Below are 22,137 nucleotides of genomic sequence, written 5' to 3'. Positions count from 1 at the left end.
TTGTATATATAGTTTTTTGTAATTATGACTAACAGATTCAGTAATAAACTTTCATGTTTGCAACCAAGAAACACATTCTCTTTGTTAAGAACAAAGTTTACAAAAAAAAATTTTACTGCATTTGAAAAAGACTGCCACAATTGAAAAGTTATTGGGCATTCAAAAAAAAGGTGTTCAATGGTTTCTTCACCAAGTTTACAAAAAGTACACATCTTGGTGTCTTTTAATTTAATTTTGTATAAAAAGGTATTAGTTGCTATGATTCTATGCAAAAATTTGTATTGAAAAGTTCTTAAATAAACATCTCTACATGATTTTTTGGTTATCTTGAAATATTCTGACCATTCTGTTGTATCAATAATCAACAGTTCTTCCCATTTCGAAAACTTGACTGTTGGTAGTTCAATAACTTTATTTACTAAATTTTTATATACAAATTTGGCTTTCACATTACCTATAATTCTCTTTAAAAAAATATCACCATTATCAGGCTTATCCAAATCTTGCTTTAAACAGTTCTCTTTAAGGTATTTTTTCATAGTCTGAGGGATTCTTGAAATCAGACCATGATATTTGATAAAATTGTTGATTTTTACTCTTTCTTGAAATTGCTCAAATTTATAAAAATTCATATTTTCTTTATTAATTAGGTCACTTACTGACTGCACACCTCCTTGTTTCCATTGAATATAATATGGGAAATCATCCAAAGAAGAAAAGTTCAAAATATCTAATGATAAAATGTCACTGACAGAATTCTCAGTATTAGGTTTTGCGATAGAAAAGCATAGTAAAACATCCTTCCAGAAAGGATTTTTACATTTTTTAGAAATCTCAATCAGCTTTTCTTTCTGTAGATGTAAAACCCTTTCACCCCCATACTGTATAAGGTCTGCCAGTAACAACTGCTGCCAGCCACCCACTGGGTTTGACATCAGTCTTTTTATCCAACTAATTTTTAAATAGATATTAAAGGAATGAAGATGTACCATATTAAGTCCACCTTGTGAAATATCACCAATAAGTGTGTTACGCTTAATTCTGTCTGGTTTTCCACTCCATATAAAATTATAAAATAATGAAGTGAGCTCTGTTAACCTGGATTGTGATAGGTTTGGCAATGCAGTCATTAAGTGTACCAATTTCGAAAGAGCAAGTGATTTAACTATTGTAATTTTCCCCAATAATGTTAGTTTACGATGTTGCCAGCTCTTCAGGATTGCAGAGACTTCTTTAATCTTCTTGGCAAAATTAATTTCTGTGATACAGTTTAAATCTAAAGAAAATTCAATCCCCAAAAGTTTAAAATTTGAATGTGACCAATGAAGTTTTAAGTCAGGACAAAGAATCATATCTGAATACTTTTTGTTTCCAACCCATAGTGCTTTTGTCTTTGAAGCATTTATTTTTAAACCTGAAATTTTATAAAAAGATTCAAAACATGAAAGTGTTTCCCTCAACGATATTTCCCTTCCATCTAACATAAGGAATGTGTCATCTGCATACTGGCTTAAAAGTGATTCATTATCATTTACAGTTATTCCCCTTATTTCAGGATTATCTTTTAATTTTAAAGATAGTAATTCAACACCAATTATAAATAAATAGGGTGAAAGAGGATCTCCTTGTCTGCAGCCTCTTTCCAATTGAAAAAACTTAGAAGTATGTCCATTATTTATAACACAACTTGATGCCCCTGAGTATAAAGTTTCAAACCATTTACAAACTGAAGGCCCAAAATTAAAACTTTTTAAAGAATTTTTTAAAAATAACCATTCTAAGGAATCAAAGGCCTTTTCAAAATCAACAAGTAATAAAAGACCTGTCTTATTATTTTCTTCAAGATAGTGCATTAAATCATATAAAAGGCGTGTGTTCTCACCCATAAATCTATCTTTGATGAAACCTTTTTGTGTATCACTTATGACAAATGGTAAAACTGGTTTAAGTCTATTAGCTATAACAGCAGAAGCTATTTTCATATCAGTATTCAAAAGACTAATAGGACGCCAGTTACTTATATACTGTCTGTCTTTCCCCTCCTTAGGAATGCATGTAATTACACTTTGATACTGAAAATCAGAAAATTTTCCAACCTCATATCCAAAATGAAGAGACCGAAAGATGAAAGGACCAATATCTTTCCAAAAAAATTTATAAAGGTCTACTGTGTACCCATCAGAACCTGGACTTTTACCATTTGTCATAAATTTTAACGAATCAGCACACTCTTTAAAAGTTAAATTTCCCTCACAAAAATCTCTTTGTTCTTCTGTGAGCTTAATGTTATGATTAAAAAATGATGAATCATCACAATCTAATTTTTTGCTTGAGTATAAATTTCTATAAAAATTTTGTTGTTCCGTTAGAATTTTTGATTGCTCTGATATATGTTGACCTTTATCATCTATTAGTTCTGTTATTGTTTTCTTTATAAAATTTTTCTTTTCTAATTTACAAAAATAATTTGAACATTTTTCACCATTCTCATGCCAGTTAGAGCGGGATCTAAGCAGCAAACCTTCAACCTTCTTTTGTCGACAATTTTCTAGTTCAAGTTTTTTATCAAGTAAAGATTTTTGAACCTCCTCATTTGGAGAATGGTTCATAATAGTTTCTAAATGTAAAATATTATTTTCAAGTTTGAGGGTGAAATTTTTTTCCTCCTTGGATTTATTTATGCTGTAATTTATGGACAAAGATCTAATCTTCATTTTCAATATTTCAAAAAATGTTTGATCATTACATGACAAATCAACAGAAAGAAGATCTTCCATATCACCTGACAGATAGTATTCCAAAATAGTATCCTTAATGCATAATTTAACCTTTTGTATATAATCTGCATCTCTGAGTAATTGAGAGTTAAATTTCCAGTAACTTTTGCCCCGTTTCTCTAAACAAGCTGAGAAGGTGAAAATAATTGCTGAATGGTCAATTCTATAACCTGGTATAATTTTAGTATTTTTCATTAGTGAAAAAAGGTCTTCTGAAATTAAAAAATAATCTAAACGACTTTGTTTTATAGGTGAGGACTGACGCCAAGTATATTTCCTATCTTCTGGATAGCATGTACGCCAAGGATCAAGTAGTTCAAAAACATCAATGATTTCATCAAGTTTTTTACGGGAGTTAGGGTTTCTATTATGTTTGATATTATATGTATCCATAAATTTATCTAAAACAACATTCCAGTCACCACATAATAAAACACTTGTGTTTTTAAAGGATAAAATGTTCTGCATTATTATATCAAAGAATGCAGGTTCATCTGTATTATAACCATACAAACAGGCAAAACTCATTCTTTGTGAAAAAATTGATACATCTAAAACAATGTAACGACCATTATCATCAGTAACAGAATTATGCACAACAAAATCCAGACCCTTTTTAAACATAACAGAGACACCTGCACTTTTACTGTCTTTATGACTGAAAAAACATGTGCTTCCCCATTCATCCTCCCAGTTTTTTTCAATGTCTTTTTTACTATGAGTTTCCTGGAAACACACTATCGAAGTATTTTTACTCTTAGCCCAATCAAATACATCTGCCCTCTTTTTGGAATTTGAGAAAAGTCCCCTCACATTCATTGATAATATCGTTACATTATTATCCATGATTATAGATGAAGGGATGTTTTATAAACCATATAAGTAAGTTCATAAGTACAAATATACAATTGTAACAAATTTGACATACACAAACATACACACATACAAACATAAGATGTCGCTTATTATTTTCTTCATTCAACATTGAATGTATTAATTAATTTACAGTATGGCATGTAACAATTAAACATAAATCTATCAAAGGAATAGATGTTTAAAAGGGAGATAAAATTGAATATTTATATCATTATTAATGTTAGAGTTATTTCCCCTTTACTGTATAGTGACAGTATAATTTATTTTAAACAAATTTATCAAGATGAATATCTCTTATATTCTTAACTATTTATATAGGAATATGTAATTCACGACTGATATAAAACACTTTTTACTTCAGCAATTATCTTTTACATTTATATCTATCTATTGAAACTAATAAAAAGCTGGACATTATTCAAAAATAAATTAAATGATGTAACTGACAAAACAAGATTGATTAAGTTCCCTCTTTCAATTTCTTTTTCATTTTTTCATCTACATTGTCAAACAGGTCAAATCTTATTCTGCTACTAGTTTCAGTTTTGGCATACACGTTACAGTTGTAAAACCATACATTTTCAAATTTTTCAGTGTTCTTAAGTCTTGCCATAAGTCCAATATTGCGTTGTGTTATATCATCATGAAATTTAAGTTCATTTTTTAAGGATCTTTTTTGTCGCATTATCCGTATTTTAGTGTCAGTGTTTCTAACCTTCACGATAACAGGCTTCTGGTAACCTTCTTTTCCAGGTATTCTGTGGATGGCTAGCACATCACTGGGCTCAATATTTACATTTAGGTCACTATTTACTAGTTCAACAAAGGCTTTTTTCAAGTTCTCACCCCTTTTTTCAGGAAAGTTTAGCATTCTTATGTTATGTTTACGACTGTATTGCTCATTGTAATTGGCTAACTTCATTGCATCAATAGATCTGTTATTAATGTCACCAACCTTTTCCACTAAGTTATCAATAACTTTATCTTTTCCCCTGATTCTTTGCCTCAGATTCTCATTCTCTATCATCAATGTATCTAACTTATCATCAAGTTTTCCAGTTGCCTCCCTTACTGGTGATCTTCTCTTCAAAATGATCTAATAATTTCTTGACAATGTCACTAACTAAACTTTTTAAGTCCTTTTGTTGTACTAAATTAACCATAGCACTATTAAGATCAGTCTTTGTAACTGTACCCTGAAGAGATTTTTATACGACCGCAAAAATTGAAAATTTTTTGGTCGTATATTGGTATGACGTTGGCGTCGTCGTCGTCGTCGTCGTCGTCGTCGTCGTCGTCGTCGTCGTCTGGCGTCGTCCGGCGTCGTCCGAAGACACATTGGTTTTCGCACTCTAACTTTAGTTTAAGTGAATGGATCTCCATGAAATTTTACCATAAGGTTCAATACCACGAAAGGAAGGTGGGGATTGATTTTGGGGGTTATGGTACCAACAGTTAAGGAATTAGGGGCCAAAAAGGGGCCAAAAATAAGCATTTTTGTAACTTCCAGACAATAACTTGTGTGTAAGTGTACGGATCTCTCTGACATTGTACCACAAGGTTCCATATCACAAAGGGAAGGCTGTAATTGATTTTGGGGGTAATTGCCTCAAAATTTTAGGAATTAGGGGCCAAAAAAGGGGCAAAAAACAAGCATTTTTCTAGTTTCATGACAATAACTTGTGTGTAAGTGTTTGGATATTTCTGAAATTGTACTACAAGGTTCCATATCACAAAGGGAAAGCTGGAATTGAGTTTGGGGGTAATAGCCCGAAACGTTTAGGAATTGGGGGCCAAAAAGGGGCCAAAAATAAGCATTTTTCTAGTTTCCAGACAATAACTTGTGTTCAAGTGTATGGATCTCTCTGAAATTGTACTGCAAGGTACCATACCACAAAGGGAAGGCTGGGATTGAGTTTGGCGGTGATGAATCATAAGGGGGTTCAAAAAATTTGTGGGGGGGATTTTTTTTTTCTTTTTTTTTCTTTTTTTCCTTTTTTTTTTCTTTTAAAATTTTCCATTTTAAGTTGGTTATTTCTGATTAATATTTAAAAGCAAATAATAATGATATGGTAGGAGATACACACCAAACAGGATGTGTAAATTATTATATAATAAGTATTGTGCAATAGCAAGAAATTTTCAATTGCACAGTATTGCACAATTGCAAGAAATCTTCAATTGCACAGTATTGCGCAATAGCAAGAAATCTTCAAATGCACAGTATTGCGCAATAGCAAGAAATATCCAATAGCACAATATTGCGCAATAGCAAGAAATTGTCAATTGTACAGTATTGCACAATAGCAAGAAATATTCAATTGCACAGTATTGTGCAAAAGAAGATACTTCGTATAAATTGCTTATTTCTTGATCAATTTCAATGGGGTTTTATTCTTGAATTCTTGGGGTTCTTTAATATGCTGAATCTAACCGTGTATTAAGTTTTTGGATTTTGGGCCCCGTTTTTAAATTGGTCCACATTGAGGTCCAAAGGGTCCAAAATTTAACTTTGTTTGATTTCATCAAAAATTTAATTATTGGGGTTCTTTGATATGCCGAATCTAACCGTGTATTTAGATTCTTAATTTTTGGTTCCATTTTCAAATTGTTCTACATTAAGGTCAAAAGGGTCCAAAATTAAACTTAGTTTGATTTAAACAAAAATTGAATTTTTAGGGTACTTTGATATGCTGAATCTAAACATGTATTTAGATTTTTGATTATGGGCCCAGTTTTCAAGTTGGTCCAAATCGGGGTCCAAAATTAAAGTTTGTTTGATTTCAACAAAAATTGAATATATGGGGTTCTTTGATATGCTGAATCTAACCATGTATTTAGATTTTTGATTTTTGGGCCCCGTTATCAACTTTGTCCACATTGAGGTCAAAAGGGTCCAAAATTAAACTTTGTTTGATTTCATCAAAAATTGAATTCTTGGGGTTCTTTGATATGCTGAATCTAACCATGTATTTAGATTTTTTATTTGTGGACCCGCTATCAAATTGGTTCATATTGAGGTCAAAAGGGTCCAAAATTAAACTTTGTTTGATTTCATCAAAAATTGAATTATTGGGTTTCTTTGATATGCCAAATCTAACCGTCTATTTAGATTTTTAATTTTGGGTCCCGTTTTTAAATTGGTCTACATTAAGGTCCAAAGGGTCCAAAATTAAACTTAGTTTGATTTTAACAAAAATTGAATTCTTGGGGTTCTTTGATATGCTGAATCTAAACATGTGTTTAGATTTTTGATTATGGGCCCAGTTTTCAAGTTGGTCCAAGTTGGGGTCCAAAATTAAACTTTGTTTGATTTCAACAAAAATTGAATATATGGGGTTCTTTGATATGCTGAATCTAAACATGTATTTAGATTTTAGATTTTTGGCCCAGTTTTCAAGTTGGTCCAAATTGGGGTCCAAAATTAAACTTTGTTTGATTTCAACAAAAATTGAATATATGGGGTTCTTTGATATGCTGAATCTTACCATGTATTTAGATTTTTTATTTGTGGGCCCGCTATCAAATTGGTTCATATTGAGGTCAAAAGGGTCCAAAATTAAACTTTGTTTGATTTCATCAAAAATTGAATTATTGGGGTTCTTTGATATGCCAAATCTAACCGTGTATTTAGATTTTTAATTTTGGGTCCCGCTTTTTAAATTGGTCTACATTAAGGTCCAAAGGGTCCAAAATTAAACTTAGTTTGATTTTAACAAAAATTGAATTTTTGGGGTTCTTTGATATGCTGAATCTAAACATGTGTTTAGATTTTTGATTATGGGACCAGTTTTCAAGTTGGTCCAAGTTGGGGTTCAAAATTAAACTTTGTTTGATTTCAACAAAAATTGAATATATGGGGTTCTTTGATATGCTGAATCTAAACATGTATTTAGATTTTAGATTTTTGGCCCAGTTTTCAAGTTGGTCCAAATTGGGGTCCAAAATTAAACTTTGTTTGATTTCAACAAAAATTGAATATATGGGGTTCTTTGATATGCTGAATCTTACCATGTATTTAGATTTTTTATTTTGTGGGCCTGCTATCAAATTGGTTCATATTGAGGTCAAAAGGGTCCAAAATTAAACTTTGTTTGATTTCATCAAAAATTGAATTATTGGGGTTCTTTGATATGCCAAATCTAACCGTGTTTTTAGATTTTGAATTTTGGGTCCCGTTTTTTAAATTGGTCTACATTAAGGTCCAAAGGGTCCAAAATTAAACTTAGTTTGATTTTAACAAAAATTGAATTCTTGGGGTACTTTGATATGCTGAATCTAAACATGTGTTTAGATTTTTGATTATGGGACCAGTTTTCAAGTTTGTCCAAGTTGGGGTCCAAAATTAAACTTTGTTTGATTTCAACAAAAATTGAATATATGGGGTTCTTTGATATGCTGAATCTAACCATGTATTTTGATTTTGGACATTGGACCATAATAGGTAAATTAAAAAAATTGAAGTTCTTAGACCACATTCTTTCTGTGTCAGAAACCTATGCTGTGTCAAATATTTAATCACAATCCAAATTCAGAGCTGTATCAAGCTTGAATGTTGTGTCCATACTTGCCCCAACTGTTCAGGGTTCGACCTCTGCGGTCGTATCAAGCTGCGCCCAGCGAAGCATTTTATTTAATTTCACTTAAATCATTTTGAATACCAGTCAAGTCAGTTCCTTCTACACTCTCATTTGCAACATCTGAATGGGATCGTTTGTTCTGCTTGGGTGGTTTTTCCTTTGTAGAGTCTTTAGAAGAATCATTGCTCCCAGGCTTTTTAGCTGCTAACATAGTTTGTACAGTTTTTACACTTTTATTATCCCCAGGCATGGTTGTAATACAGACAACACAGCTCAGAAAAATCAATAAATCACAAATACTTTTCCAATCCAAAATATATAATTCCACTATAGTAAATCCATCTTTCAACAAAATGTGAAGAAAATCATATTCCTGTAAAGTTCATCAAATTCCAAACATCATGATATGATTTCCATTAATAAATTCCTTCAAAAACCAGCTTTAAATTGCCAAAAACTGCAGAGCTGAAAATCAACTCACTACTCCATTGGCAGCCATCTTAATCATCTGTAAGATTGATCAGCTCACATTTTTTCTGTAATATTTTATTTGAGTTTTCTAACTCATTAATTTTCATTTCGAGTTTTGTGACGTAGGATTGTAACCATATTCTTTCCGTTTGCATTTCTTCATTTTGTTTTTCTCTTATCTTTAGTTCTTCCTCTCTTTTCTTTAGTTTTTGTTCTCTCTGCCTTAAGTCACTCATTTTGAGTTCTTTTGTTTTCTTGGATAGATCTCCATCTGTGTTTGGATGTTGAGTAGTTTGATTGATGTTCTCAGGATCTACATAGTTGTTTTGACTAATTGTCCCATTGTTACACTGTAAGGAGTCGTCTTGAGCAGAAACATTGGTACATGTTGTGGGTATCTGCGTTATAGGGTTTGATAGTATACAGTTCTCTTGACTTAAGTCAAACCCTGGATTTTTTGTAGTATAATGTGAGGCACTTGCCTGCGTTGGAGACGTTAATGTCATTACTTTTGTTTGTTCATCTGGATCAATGTTTATTTCACAACTTACACACGTGTATTCGAAACCATTATATGACGCACAGTAAATATGACATGGTTGAGTACAGATTGAGCAACGTATAACTTGTGTATCAATAATGTTATTGCATATATTGCATACGTTGTGTACTTCTTCGTCTAATAGAGCCTGTATTCTATCATGACAGTTGTAATTCTTGTCTGATTGATTAGAGTCCATAATTGCATTAGCTATGGACTTTACTGTGTTTGATCCCATTATGTTGTTTGTCTGATTATCTGTTAAGCATAGCTTACATGTGTAATAGTCTATTTCAGATAATTTTTCAACAGTTTGTATTTCAGATTCAGACAGTTTTATGCATCTATAGTGAATCCAGTGTTGCCCTTCGTCGCAAAAAATTGCCCTTGTTTGTACATTTCGCTTACATTTGCTACATTTAGCACCATTTTGATCTTGTATGATTTTGCAGGGTTGGTCCATTATAGCTTGTTGAGTCAGTAACTTTGTGTCATCTTGAGGTGTTTGTTCTGAACCAGATAGTTTATATAGTTCTTTTTCTAGTTTCTCGTTTAGTGATTTTAGCTTCACTTTGTTGCCATTTAGGACTACCTCTTTTATGATTTTATGTATTTCTGGTATGTCTTCTTTCGTGAAGATATGGACTGCTCTTCCATTGACCAAAAATTTGCAGTTCGTGTAATATAGTGTGATAGTATATTGATGTTGTTCTTTCTCATATACTTTAATTACCTTACTAACAGTAAGACCCCTTGTATCCTGATCTTCTGTTACCTTCACATGACGATTATTTGCTATTGTTGTATTAAAGTAATGAGGGATGGCATTTTTTATGAGTTCAAATGTAACTGCATCTGCAGTGCCCACTACTCCACCTTTTGTTTGTTCGTAAATAATATGTACTTCTCTTTTCGTAGCCAGAATTTTTTTGGAGACTGCTTTATCCAAATTTAAAGTGAAAGTTTTTTGTCTACATACATCCGAACTAGTTGTTTTGTTCTGTGAGTGGTTTGCTATTGATATATCAGGTATGTCAGATCTATCATTCATGATTGAGTCCATTTTCATTCTTTAGTTTGTTTTATGTATATGTCCTTTTCTTTATATGAGTTTCTAGCTTAATGTTTAGAAAAACTCTCTCGGATTTGGTAAAAGTGTTTGTGGTGAAACTGCTAAAATGTATCTATATTTACAATAATTCTATATGTATATCTAAAACTAAACCAATGATTAAAATCTATGCTCACTGTATAGAGATTAAGTATCTTTAGAGTGTTGTTTGTGAATAGGGCTTCCCTTTTTCACATAAAATAGCTCGTTTGTTGATATAAAATGTTAAAATTTTAAGAAATAAAATAATTCTCGTTACTCATATGTAGTCTCTATGTGACCAGTAATATCCTTATTAGAAATGAAATATCAGATTAAGTGGTCTTCGTGTTGTCCAATATGGTACACTATGTATTGAACAGGGCTTCCCTTATTCATATAGTGTTGTACCTTTTGTTTTTGATTAGTATGTTGTAGGTAAAAATAGGTTAATTACAGCGGAAATTGTATGAACTAAAAATATTTCCATGTAAAAATGGATTATACAGCTATTAAAATATTTTATGATGAGTTTCGATCCTTTAAAAGATTCCAAATATTAAAATCTTACTGTAAATCAGATACTTGTGTGATTGTAGTACTTATTCATGGGAATATCCTCTTCATATATGCAACAGGTAGAGCATGAGAGACAGTGAATAGGGCTTCCCTTGTTCACTGGTTGTTTCTGAAGTTTCTTGCTAACTTGACCAATCGGTGTAGCCAGAGGCGAGAGATAGGACGTTTAGGATGTATACCGTCAAATAATGATTTGAAGCTGATTTTATATTGAGTTCTGGAGCGTCGACGTTGTTTTGATGAGATGACTTGGTCTTGGGCAATATGTGGCACCAATGCGTTTCTATTGAGATGATTTTTGATATCTCACATGTACCAAACCAAAGAAATACTATAGGATTTGTGGCTGTTTGTATGTTTCGTACAGCTGTGTTGACTATGTTTGAATGTATAGTCGCACCTTTTTCAGAGAATATATGTATAGAGGATCTAAATCGCCCTGGTATCACAGGTTTTTTATAGTTGCCTTTACTGTCTGTGATAAGATATATTTCCGGTTGATAGAGACTTGGGTCTAAATTGGATTCTTCAGCTATGAGTTTGCTTGTCTGTTTTTTAATTTGCAGTATAGACATGTATGTATATCAGTTTTATTAGAGGTATACGGTTTGTCAGTGATAGCAAACACAAAATAGATATTCAAAATTTCTGTTCGTAGTAATATTATTATACGACCGCAAAAAAATTTTGTGGTCGTATATTGGTATGACGTTGGCGTCGTCGTCGTCGTCCGAAGACACATTGGTTTTCGCACTCTAACTTTAGTTTAAGTGAATGGATCTTTTTGAAATTTTACCATAAGGTTAAATACCACAAAAGGAAGGTTGGGATTGATTTTGGGGGTTATGGTACCAACAGTTAAGGAATTAGGGGCCAAAAAGGGGCCAAAAATAAGCATTTTCTAGTTTCCAGACAATAACTGTGGAACGGTGTATGGATCTCTCTGAAATTATACTACAAGTTTCCATACCACAAAGGGATGGTTAGGATTTGCTTTGGGGGGTTATGGCTCAAACCGTTTAGGAATTAGGGGCAAAAAAGGGGGCAAAACAAGGTTGTCCTGGTTAATGGACAAAACTTTAGTACAAAACATAATTTAAAGCAGTGTAAGGGAGATAAATCAAATACATCATTGAAATTATCTCCCTTACACTGCTTTTAAATTATGTATAAAGTAATGGTTAATGAACAATAAAGATAATTTAAAACAGTGTAAGGGAGGTAATCCAAATACAACGTTTTGGTTACTTCCCTTACACTGCTTTTAAATTATGTTTAAAGAAATGCATATTTATAAAGGAAGACCAGTAAAAATATCTGCAAATGTTGCATCATTTTTTTTTACAAAAAAATCCATATGAAAGATTTGACACTATATTTTTAATTCTATTATAAAATAGATTAAGTTAGCACTATGGTAAATTTAAATGGGTAATTATGGTTGCCAACTCCATTGGAAATTTGAATTGAGATTATGACCATATCTTGAGGGAAAGAATTTTTTGGGGGAAAAAAGGAGAGGGGGGGGGGGATAAAAAGAAGTGGGGGTCAATTTTTTCTCATTTCAGATTTCAGAAATTTAAAAGAATTATTCTTCAAATATTATTTTTTTTTCAAATTTCAAATATTGAAAAATTTCAAGAAGTAATCTTTAATTGCACAGTATGGCGCATTAGATTTGTAAAATCTTTGATCACATTTATTTATTTGTTATGCCGAATCTAACAGTGTATTTAGATTTTTAATTTTGGGTCCAGTTTTCAAAATAGTCTACATTAAGGTCCAAAGGGTCCAAAATTAAACTTTGTTTGATTTTAGCAAAAATTGAATATATGAGGTTCTTTGATATGCTGAATCTAAACATGTATTTAGATTTTTGATTTTTGGCCCAGTTTTCAAGTTGGTCCAAATTGGGGTCCAAAATTAAACTTTGTTTGATTTCAACAAAAATTGAATATATGGGGTTCTTTGATATGCTGAATCTAACCGTGTATTTAGATTTTTTATTTGTGGACCCCCTTATCAAATTGGTTCATATTGAGGTCAAAAGGGTCCAAAATTAAACTTTGTTTGATTTCATCTAAAATTGAATTATTGGGGCTCTTTGATATTCCAAATCTAACCGTGTATTTAGATTTTTAATTTTGGGTCCTGTTTTTTAAATTGGTCTACATTAAGGTCCAAAGGGTCCAAAATTAAACTTAGTTTGATTTTAACAAAAAGAATTCTTGGGGTTCTTTGATATGCTGAATCTAAACATGTGTTTAGATTTTTGATTATGGGCCCAGTTTTCAAGTTGGTCCAAGATAGGGTCCAGTATTTAAACTTTGTTTGATTTCAACAAAAATTGAATATATGGGGTTCTTTGATATGCTGAATCTAAACATGTATTTAGATTTTTGATTATGGGCCCAGTTTTCAAGTTGGTCCAAATTGGGGTCCAAAATTAAACTTTGTTTGATTTCAACAAAAATTGAATATATGAGGTTCTTTGATATGCTGAATCTAACCATGTATTTAGATTTTTTATTTGTAGGCCCCGCTATCAAATTGGTTCATATTGAGGTCAAAAGGGTCCAAAATTAAACTTTGTTTGATTTCATCAAAAATTGAATTATTGGGGTTCTTTGATATGCCAAATCTAACCGTGTTTTTAGATGTTTAATTTGGGTCCCGTTTTTTAAATTGGTCTTCATTGAGGTCCAAAGGGTCCAAAATTAAACTTAGTTTGATTTTAACAAAAATTGAATTCTTGGGGTTCTTTGATATGCTGAATCTAAACATGTGTTTAGATTTTTGATTATGGGCCCAGTTTTCAAGTTTGTCAAAGTTGGGGTCCAAAATTAAACTTTGTTTGATTTTAACAAAAATTGAATATATGGGGTTCTTTGATATGCTGAATCTAACCATGTATTTTGATTTTGGACATTGGACCATAATAGGTAAATTAAAAAAATTCAAGTTCTTAGACCACATTCTTTCTGTGTCAGAAACCTATGCTGTGTCAAATATTTAATAACAATCCAAATTCAGAGCTGTATCAAGCTTGAATGTTGTGTCCATACTTGCCCCAACTGTTCAGGGTTCGACCTCTGCGGTCGTATCAAGCTGCGCCCCAGCAAAGCATTTTATTAAAATGTTATTTACACAACCAATATATATATACACATAAAAGTTTACGCTATATCACACTATTCTACACTAGTCTACATAGCCAAGCAGGAAATATCAGATTCACTAGCACGTGTCAAAGCAAATGTTAATATGATGACTATGATGATTATATGAAGCGGTTACAAGGTTATTACTGCAATCCGTTCATAAAAAGTATGAAGGTACAAAGCACGCTTTGTTTGAGTGGTTTTATACTTGTTAAACTACCTTTTGGTTAGCTTGATTTTTGGAAATTATTGTATAAACTATTTGGAAGAAAGCCAAATGTACTTTCAAATAGATAGATAAATGTTTATATGCTTATAGTTGTCTGGAAATACTCTTCTATCAAATTAAATAGCTGCCATATTTAATGGCCGCCGTCCGGCGTTGTGAGTAGTTTTCAGCTACTTTCAAGTGAAGTTGAATTTCTATTTAAATCGTTTGTCACCTTGAAAAGTTTTTACTTCAATAATAGTATGATTGAGGTAGGACAGTGCGTGTATGTAATATTCCTGTTTACACCTAAAATATATCTGTACAACGATAAAAGTATAAATTTTTCCGCTCCCAAAATAAAAGACATCCACCATCACCGGAAGTCACGCTACAAAAATAATTGACAGGTGATTAGTGATAAATTTGCCAATCAAGAATTGACAAGATAACAATAGAAGAAACTGCAAATACAATTATTGATTAAATGCAATATGTTATGTCACTATACTAAACTAGGAATGTTTGACATGTTTTCATACAATAATATGGTTTTAAGAAAACAATGCTCCATTTTGGTTGAATAATTTGCTTTGAAAAACAAAGAATTATACGTCAATTGGTCTATACCATTATATGTCAATTGGTGGATTATACGTCAATTGAGGTATAATCCACCAATTGGTGGTTATTCCTGACCTGATTAATCAGCTCCGACTGTCATTTTCATAAGAAACACATGATGTGAGCACTAAGTAAAACTTAAGACATATACTAAGGAAGCTTAATCTCATAAAGTTCATATAATTAAAGCACTAAAGTAAAACAGTACGTTTCATCTCATAAACTAGAAATTAAAAATTCATACAGCCAAGCACTAAAGTTCTTTCTTAGCACAACACAAAGTTAATTTCAGAACACTGACTGACGAAATGTACTCAAACTGACGGTCCATGAATATGGGCACACTTTGGTGGCATACTGACTCCATGCGGTAAACAGCATCCCTTAGCTTGTGTCTGCATTGTTTGTTTTATTTGGTATCTGTTGTCATCGCTGACTAGTTGCAGACCATTTGTGTTTTCTTTGCTCCCTTGTACATGTACATTTGTACATGAGGTGAAGGAGAACGTAGAATTGGAGGTTGCCTTTCCGTTGAGTTTGTGGTGCCATACTTGTTTTATGGATTAATGAAGAAGTTATTCAAAGTATAAAATCACACTGATGAAGTCGAAATTAGAATCTACATTAAATCAATTATTGCAGGGCACTTCATTTGCAAATGCAGCAAGGTATAAAGGATAATTTGATGTAAAATATACATTTTATCATATAAATATCCCAAACTCTATGTTTATACTTTGTTAGAGTTGGCGTTATAGACTGTCCGAGTTGACTTTAAAATAATAAATAAAGAATTCAACAAATAAATAAAACAAATTCAGTTCATTAAGTTTTATAATAAATTGATAAAGATAACTAAAAATTAAATTCACATTAAACAATATTTTTTTTCATTATGATTTGCAAATTCAGCAACATGCAAATGGAATTGTCATGTAAAATATTACATTTGATAATTTATAATATTTATATAGTTCAAATCCTCTTCTAATACTTTGTGTGAGTTGTCAAAATACATGTAGATGGTCAGAGTTGACTTTATAAATTTGTTAAAAAAAATATGGTAATAATTTTTAATTAAATGCTTGTTTTAAAGCAATGATTGGCTTGATTGTTACATTTTTTTTTATTTAGAATTGATTTTAGACCCAAAAAAAAGGTGTGTTTCCTGTTGCATGCTCCAAAAAAAATGGGGTTGGTAGGTCTGGATTAATTTTTTATTAATTTTTTTTCCATCAATCTCATCATGATGTTCTTGGAACTGTGGTTTAAATGTTTTTGATTGTGAAACTCTCATGAACCTTCATAAATCAGGTTTATGACTGCATTTCATCAACCGGCCTGCATGCACACTAGTTATATAACCGTCATTTGTTTATTATCATTCATTTCTCAATCACAGCGATTTTGGGATACACTAAAACAAAAGATTTTTTTTTGTTTTTTTGAAAAAAAAACTAGTTAGGGTAGGAGATTATAAATTAGGGTTGGTTGGGCTCAGGCCATAATCTTGCCGGCGGAATGACGATTTAAGTCGCCATAGAATTTTGAAAATCGCTAAATCTCGCCAGCCGACTGACTTCATGGCGAAGTCAAATCGCTATGAAAATCGGTAAAAGGGAGACAACTTGTGAATGACACGTCTCCCAGGTAAAAAAAAAAGGCAACTGACAAGGGAAATCGAGATTTTCGAAACTGCCCAGGACTAATACTGTCAACGATCAAATTATATAAATACAACGGCGACTTTGAACATCCTCAGATATAACATTCAAAACTATTCAAACGGAAAACTGACCGTCTGTTAAAGTTATCATTTTACGATGATTTTTATCTGAGGATGTTGCGTAATCACTCAGCTGATTTGTTTTATTTTTATTTATTACTAGTCGATCAAAATGTACTATTCGGTAGGTTAAGGGTAGGTATTAACGGTAGATTTATTATATTCATTGAATAAAAATTGAAATATAGAAGGTAGAAAGACAGCTGATAGATAATGTGATTGCAAACGTACGACACTCGACCAGCTGTGATCAGCAGTGGATTTTTTTTTTCACGACCATTTCGTTGACAGGGAAGATATCTTTAAAAAATGATAGATATTAGCTGTTTATCGGTTAATTAATATGTGCTTACAATCTTTAACGAGCATCTCAATCTACAACTGCATGTAAAATGATGTCCTGGACATTTAATAATGTTTTACAAAATAATGACAAGTGGTGATATAAATTAAATTCCCAGTCATGTGAAATTCATCCGGTAAACTTGGAGTCATATTTTTCTGGATATTTAAAAATAAATTGAGGCAGATGCACATGATTTTAATGCATCAATATTACTAGGCTACTCCCTCGAGACTCCCTCATGTCCCAAGCAACAAATTTTATTTAAACTTAAATTCAAGTTGACAGTACAAATGGTATCAATGAATAAATAACAACTATATTGTCTAAACCTTTTTATTAAGAACTTTCTATATATACATTTTGTACAATAACATGAAAAAAACTGCAAGTATATTTTTTATTGCATATAAAACAATTTCCTTAGTGATAGGCACGAGAACACTATGCAACCGAAACGGTAATGGAATCTCACTTCTCCAAGAAATTGACCACTTCTCCCTTCTCTCTCATGGAAGGAGAAGTCACTTCTCCCTCTCCAAAATCCTAGATTAGGCCCTGGAACTTGGGCTACCAGAAACACACCTGTTTTATTATCCTTTATTATGCCTTTTAACTGTATACCAAGGATTTATGTAGCAAGTATCCATTGGTGGCCATGGGCTGTTTTCTGCTCTTTGGTCGGGTTGTTGTCTCTTTGACACATTCCCCATTTCCATTCTCAATTTTATGTATATATTTGGATTCTCAATTTTATGTATATACATTGTACATGTATATAGAAATAAGATGTGGTATAATTGCCAATGAGACAACATTCCACCTGAGACCAAATGACATTGAAGTTATCAACTATAGGTAACTGTATGGCCTTCAACAATGAGCAAAACCCATACCCCATAGTAAAGTTTATATATAGTATATACTCTAAATGTTTCTTCATTTGAATTGTTTTACATTTTCTTATGTCTTTTATAGCTATGTGCAATGTTTTTTTGTTCATTGTTGAAGGCCGTGCATCTACATCATTTGGTCTCTGGTGGATAATTGTCTCATTTGCAATCCTACAACATCTCCTTATATTTTATATCTATTCAAAACAGGTAGTAGGGTGAACGTGAATCAGGACAAACAGCCTTAGATTTGACATACCAGTATAGTCTGTACTGTAGTGACACATATGAAAAAAACAACTAGCCTTTATCATTGAAGACCTTAAAACAGTGCTTCTGCATGTATGGCATAAAAGAAAAGGTTGTCCTTCATTCATGCCAAAACACATACATTTTGTACATGGTATTTGGTCAGCAGCCAGACAGTGATGAGTTGTATTGCGGTAGCACTTTTAAGATCAATCACATCACCTTATTCCTGTTCCTGATACTTTAAAAATTTTAATATGTTGAATAAACTTAAAACAATTCCTCATACATTTCTCCAGTTCTACTGAACAGAATTACTTCATATACAGTCAACAACTTGTACATGTTGTAAGTGATGACTTGCAAGGTGTAAGTGCTTTTCAATACTTGAAATAAGAGTTGGGTTATGCTGAGTAAGACATACATCATGTACATGTACATGTAGTGTTTCATTGCACTTTTTGTAATTGTTTTAGAAAAAATAGAAAATTATTGCCTAGTAAAATATCTTTCAGATGACAGAAGGAAAGTTTTAAGAGAAGCAAGAAAACAATTTGCTGCAGAATCTGCTAAAACAAAAACATCTCCCCAGTACAGTGTTGATCAACTTCTTGATAAGGTAATGTAGAGCATATAGATACTGATAGTTTAACTTAATTGAATTTTTTTTTCAAGTGCACAGTCCAAATGTATCTGTATTTGTTAAAAATCTGTAAATTTTGGTCAGGTTAGACACACACATGCATTCAAAAACTGACCAAGTGAAGTCAGCTATACTTTCTTCAGATGCAATCAAATAATACCAGATTAAAAAAAATAACCAGAACGAATCCTGAATCCACCATACATGTACATCTTTCAGTAAAAGCAAGCTTTGAATCTCCCTAAGTTCTGTAGTCAAACTCCAAATACAGCAAAGGTGAACAAAGGTTTGTTTAAAATAAATTAAAAGTAACAAAACACCATGTAACCCTGTACAATCATGATTGTCAGATTTTGCTGTTAACTGGCACTAAATCTATCAATTACTGCAACAGTAAGATTAAATCATAGGAATCCAGCTGTTTACTGCATTATAATTCTTAAGCCACTTTCTTTACCCATGTCATTAAATTTTATTATTAAGGTGATTTATTCTAAGGTTGTTAGTTTACTAATAAAATTTAATGTAAGGTTATATATGAGAATAAAGGAATATACATGTACATGCATGGTCTACTACTGACAAGATTCCTTTTGTGGGACAGGTACGTGGTATAAAGAATTTTGCCAATACAGGCTTTCCTCTGTTACCTTGCTGTCAATAGGAAAATAAATGATAGAGTATGAACACAATTTAGGGAAAGTGGTTACTTCAATGTAATTAGTGTAAACAGATGGCAAACACACAGAAAATGTCGACAGTTACTTTAAAAAGTGTGCTCATGGAAATTTATCTGTTTCCAATGACATCATATTTGCTTATTTATAGTAGTATTGCTGCTGTGTAAATTTCCTACAAATACTTCCAAGTTTGTCGTAAAATTGTGTATGAATTGCATGAAGTATATATATTTTATGGTATATAACAGGCAGAGGATTGTATAAACAGATTTGAGTATGAACTTGCTCAGAAATTTTGTCAGCGAGCCTTAGAAATAGAGGCAGATAATATCAGAGCTCTTGAAACTACTGGAACTTTACTTTTGGAACTAGGAAATCCAGAATCAGCTAAACAGGTGGGTTGTATAAAAGTTATCACTATTTCAATCAAAAGTCCTCTGAACAGAAAAAAAAACATTGAAAATATTAGAATACAATCTCGAGTTGATTTTTTATGATTGAGTTACACTGGTTGACCCAAGGTCAATCGGTGTAAACAATGCTATTGAGCAATAGATATACCATTTTCTTATATTTTGTTGCTTTTGGTGTTGGTGAATGAAATAAGAATGAGAATGCTTTGTGAATATAGATTCTAAAATTATGAATTGGGAAGGGTAGAATATGCTGGATTTTAGAATTTTTACATCTTAAAAATGCATCAGTCAGCACATGAACTTATTACACCCCAGCAAAAAAAGGGTATATAGGTATATAGGAATCTGCCTTTCTGTATGTCTGTCCATCTGTCTGAGCTAAATTTGAAATCCTTGTCCAATTCAAAACAAACTTTGTACAATTACAGATTATGACGTGTCGACTTTGCAGGAAGGATTATTTTTTCCATTTAGCAATGTTTAGTATTTCCAGAATTATGCCCCCTTGAATTTAGAATTTTTTTTTTCCTTTTCAGTATTAACTTCATGGATGCCACTCCTCCTGCTTGCTTCTTCCTACATTCATGAAACTATATGTACATTTTAAGATCTTAGCACAAAGATGCACATATATAAGCTTTAGTATGTCATCCTGGGCTGTTCTTTATACTTAAGCAGGCTGTTGTACTTCGATTTGGATTAATTAAATAAACATTGATATAACTACCACAGCATCTATTGTGATATGGTATTTGTCATCTCAAAACAGTTAATTTTGAATATTTAAAATTAAAATGTTGATAGTGGTGAGATCTGATTCTTAATTAATTTAAGACAATATGTAGGTAAATTTTAACATGATTTTTGCAATGATCTGCTAAAAAACTTCATGTGACACTCTCTTTGAATGATTAACAATTTATCTGTGGTCACCAGTTTAACTTTTTCAGTAGATATCAGATAGTCTTGATATTTGGAGTGAAAAAAACTATAAAAAACTCATCATTTAGGGGGTGCCCTCTTTAAAAATTTTGTCTTTTGATGTAGCCTACCAAAGGAGAAAATAATTTAGTAAGATCGATAATCAGATCATGTCAATATTATTCATAGATTCCAGGTGAGCAAGACAGACTACCTGAAATTTATAGTTTTAAATCAATGACAGGGTTCTCACTAAAAATGTTATTTGTCAAGCCCTAGGACTCATCATTTTTCATCATTGTGAGTTTACTTTTCTGAACAAAAAAAATTATATCAGCTTTAAAGAAATAATTTATTATTCAACAGATCATGTCAATATTATGCATAGATCCCAGGTGAGCAAGACAGACTACCTGAAATTTAAAGTTTTAAATCAATGACAGGGTTCTCACTAAAAATGTTATTAGTCAAACCCTAGGACTCATCGTTTTTCATCATTGTGAGTTTACTTTTCTGAACAAAAAAAATTATATCAGCTTTAAAGAAATATTTTATTGTCTTCTGCTTGAAACAAATTGGGGAAAAAATCAGATTTAGATTACTTGTTCAATTGTAAATGAAGTGATGGTTCCTAAATTGAGCTCATAGAATCTTGATGCATCGTGGAAAACAGTTAAACCAGTCTCATGGTCTAATTTTTTGGAGACCAGGACTTGTGGACTAAACTCAGTTAGAACCCTGATATGGCCATGACAAGTAGGAAAAACTTATTTGTTTATCACTAGCACTTTAGCTTGATTAAGAACAAAGACAGAGGTAACACAGCTTGTCATAGTTACAAATGTAATCACCTGGAAAACAAGTCAAACTACCAGCTTTATAGCCTTGCAAAAAGATAACATAGTTCAACACTGCATACCTACACATGAATTATTGCTCTGTCACCATAATGTACCTTGTTAGTTTGATTAAGATTTATGACTATTATTGTAACCTTTCTGTTCTGTATTTGAAGTGTTTTGGGAGAGTAGTAGAGATATCGCCAGACAAAGGACATGAGAAATATATGTACCTAGGCCAGTTGTTTGAAGGAGCTCAGGCAGTAGAATGTTACCAGAAAGGGATAGAGTTAATGTTGAAAGAGAAGGAAAAACAACAAGCATTAGAGGTTTGTATATAATTATGTGTTGAAAAAATACCAAATATGGCTAAAACTTAAATAAACTCTCTTTATGAACGGATCAATACTGTACATTTCTGAAACAAACAATTAACAGAAAAAATAATTGGTTTAATTAA

At 31.9% G+C, this 22,137-nt stretch overlaps 1 protein-coding gene across 1 annotated transcript in view; it reads left to right on the top strand.

Annotated features, from left to right (window-relative positions):
• Positions 1-22,137, top strand: part of LOC127727321 (uncharacterized) — a 41,661-nt gene that overhangs the window by 6,705 nt on the left and 12,819 nt on the right. Inside the window, exons 2-4 of the mRNA XM_052234758.1 lie at positions 18,694-18,797; positions 19,750-19,896; positions 21,854-22,006. Of these exons, the coding sequence (XP_052090718.1) occupies positions 18,694-18,797; positions 19,750-19,896; positions 21,854-22,006 (404 nt within the window). The remainder of the gene's footprint in view (positions 1-18,693; positions 18,798-19,749; positions 19,897-21,853; positions 22,007-22,137) is intronic.

Source organism: Mytilus californianus, unplaced genomic scaffold, assembly GCF_021869535.1.
Source record: "Mytilus californianus isolate M0D057914Y unplaced genomic scaffold, xbMytCali1.0.p SCAF_1, whole genome shotgun sequence".
Lineage (NCBI taxonomy): Eukaryota > Metazoa > Mollusca > Bivalvia > Mytilida > Mytilidae > Mytilus > Mytilus californianus.
This window is presented reverse-complemented; position numbering and strand designations above follow the sequence as displayed.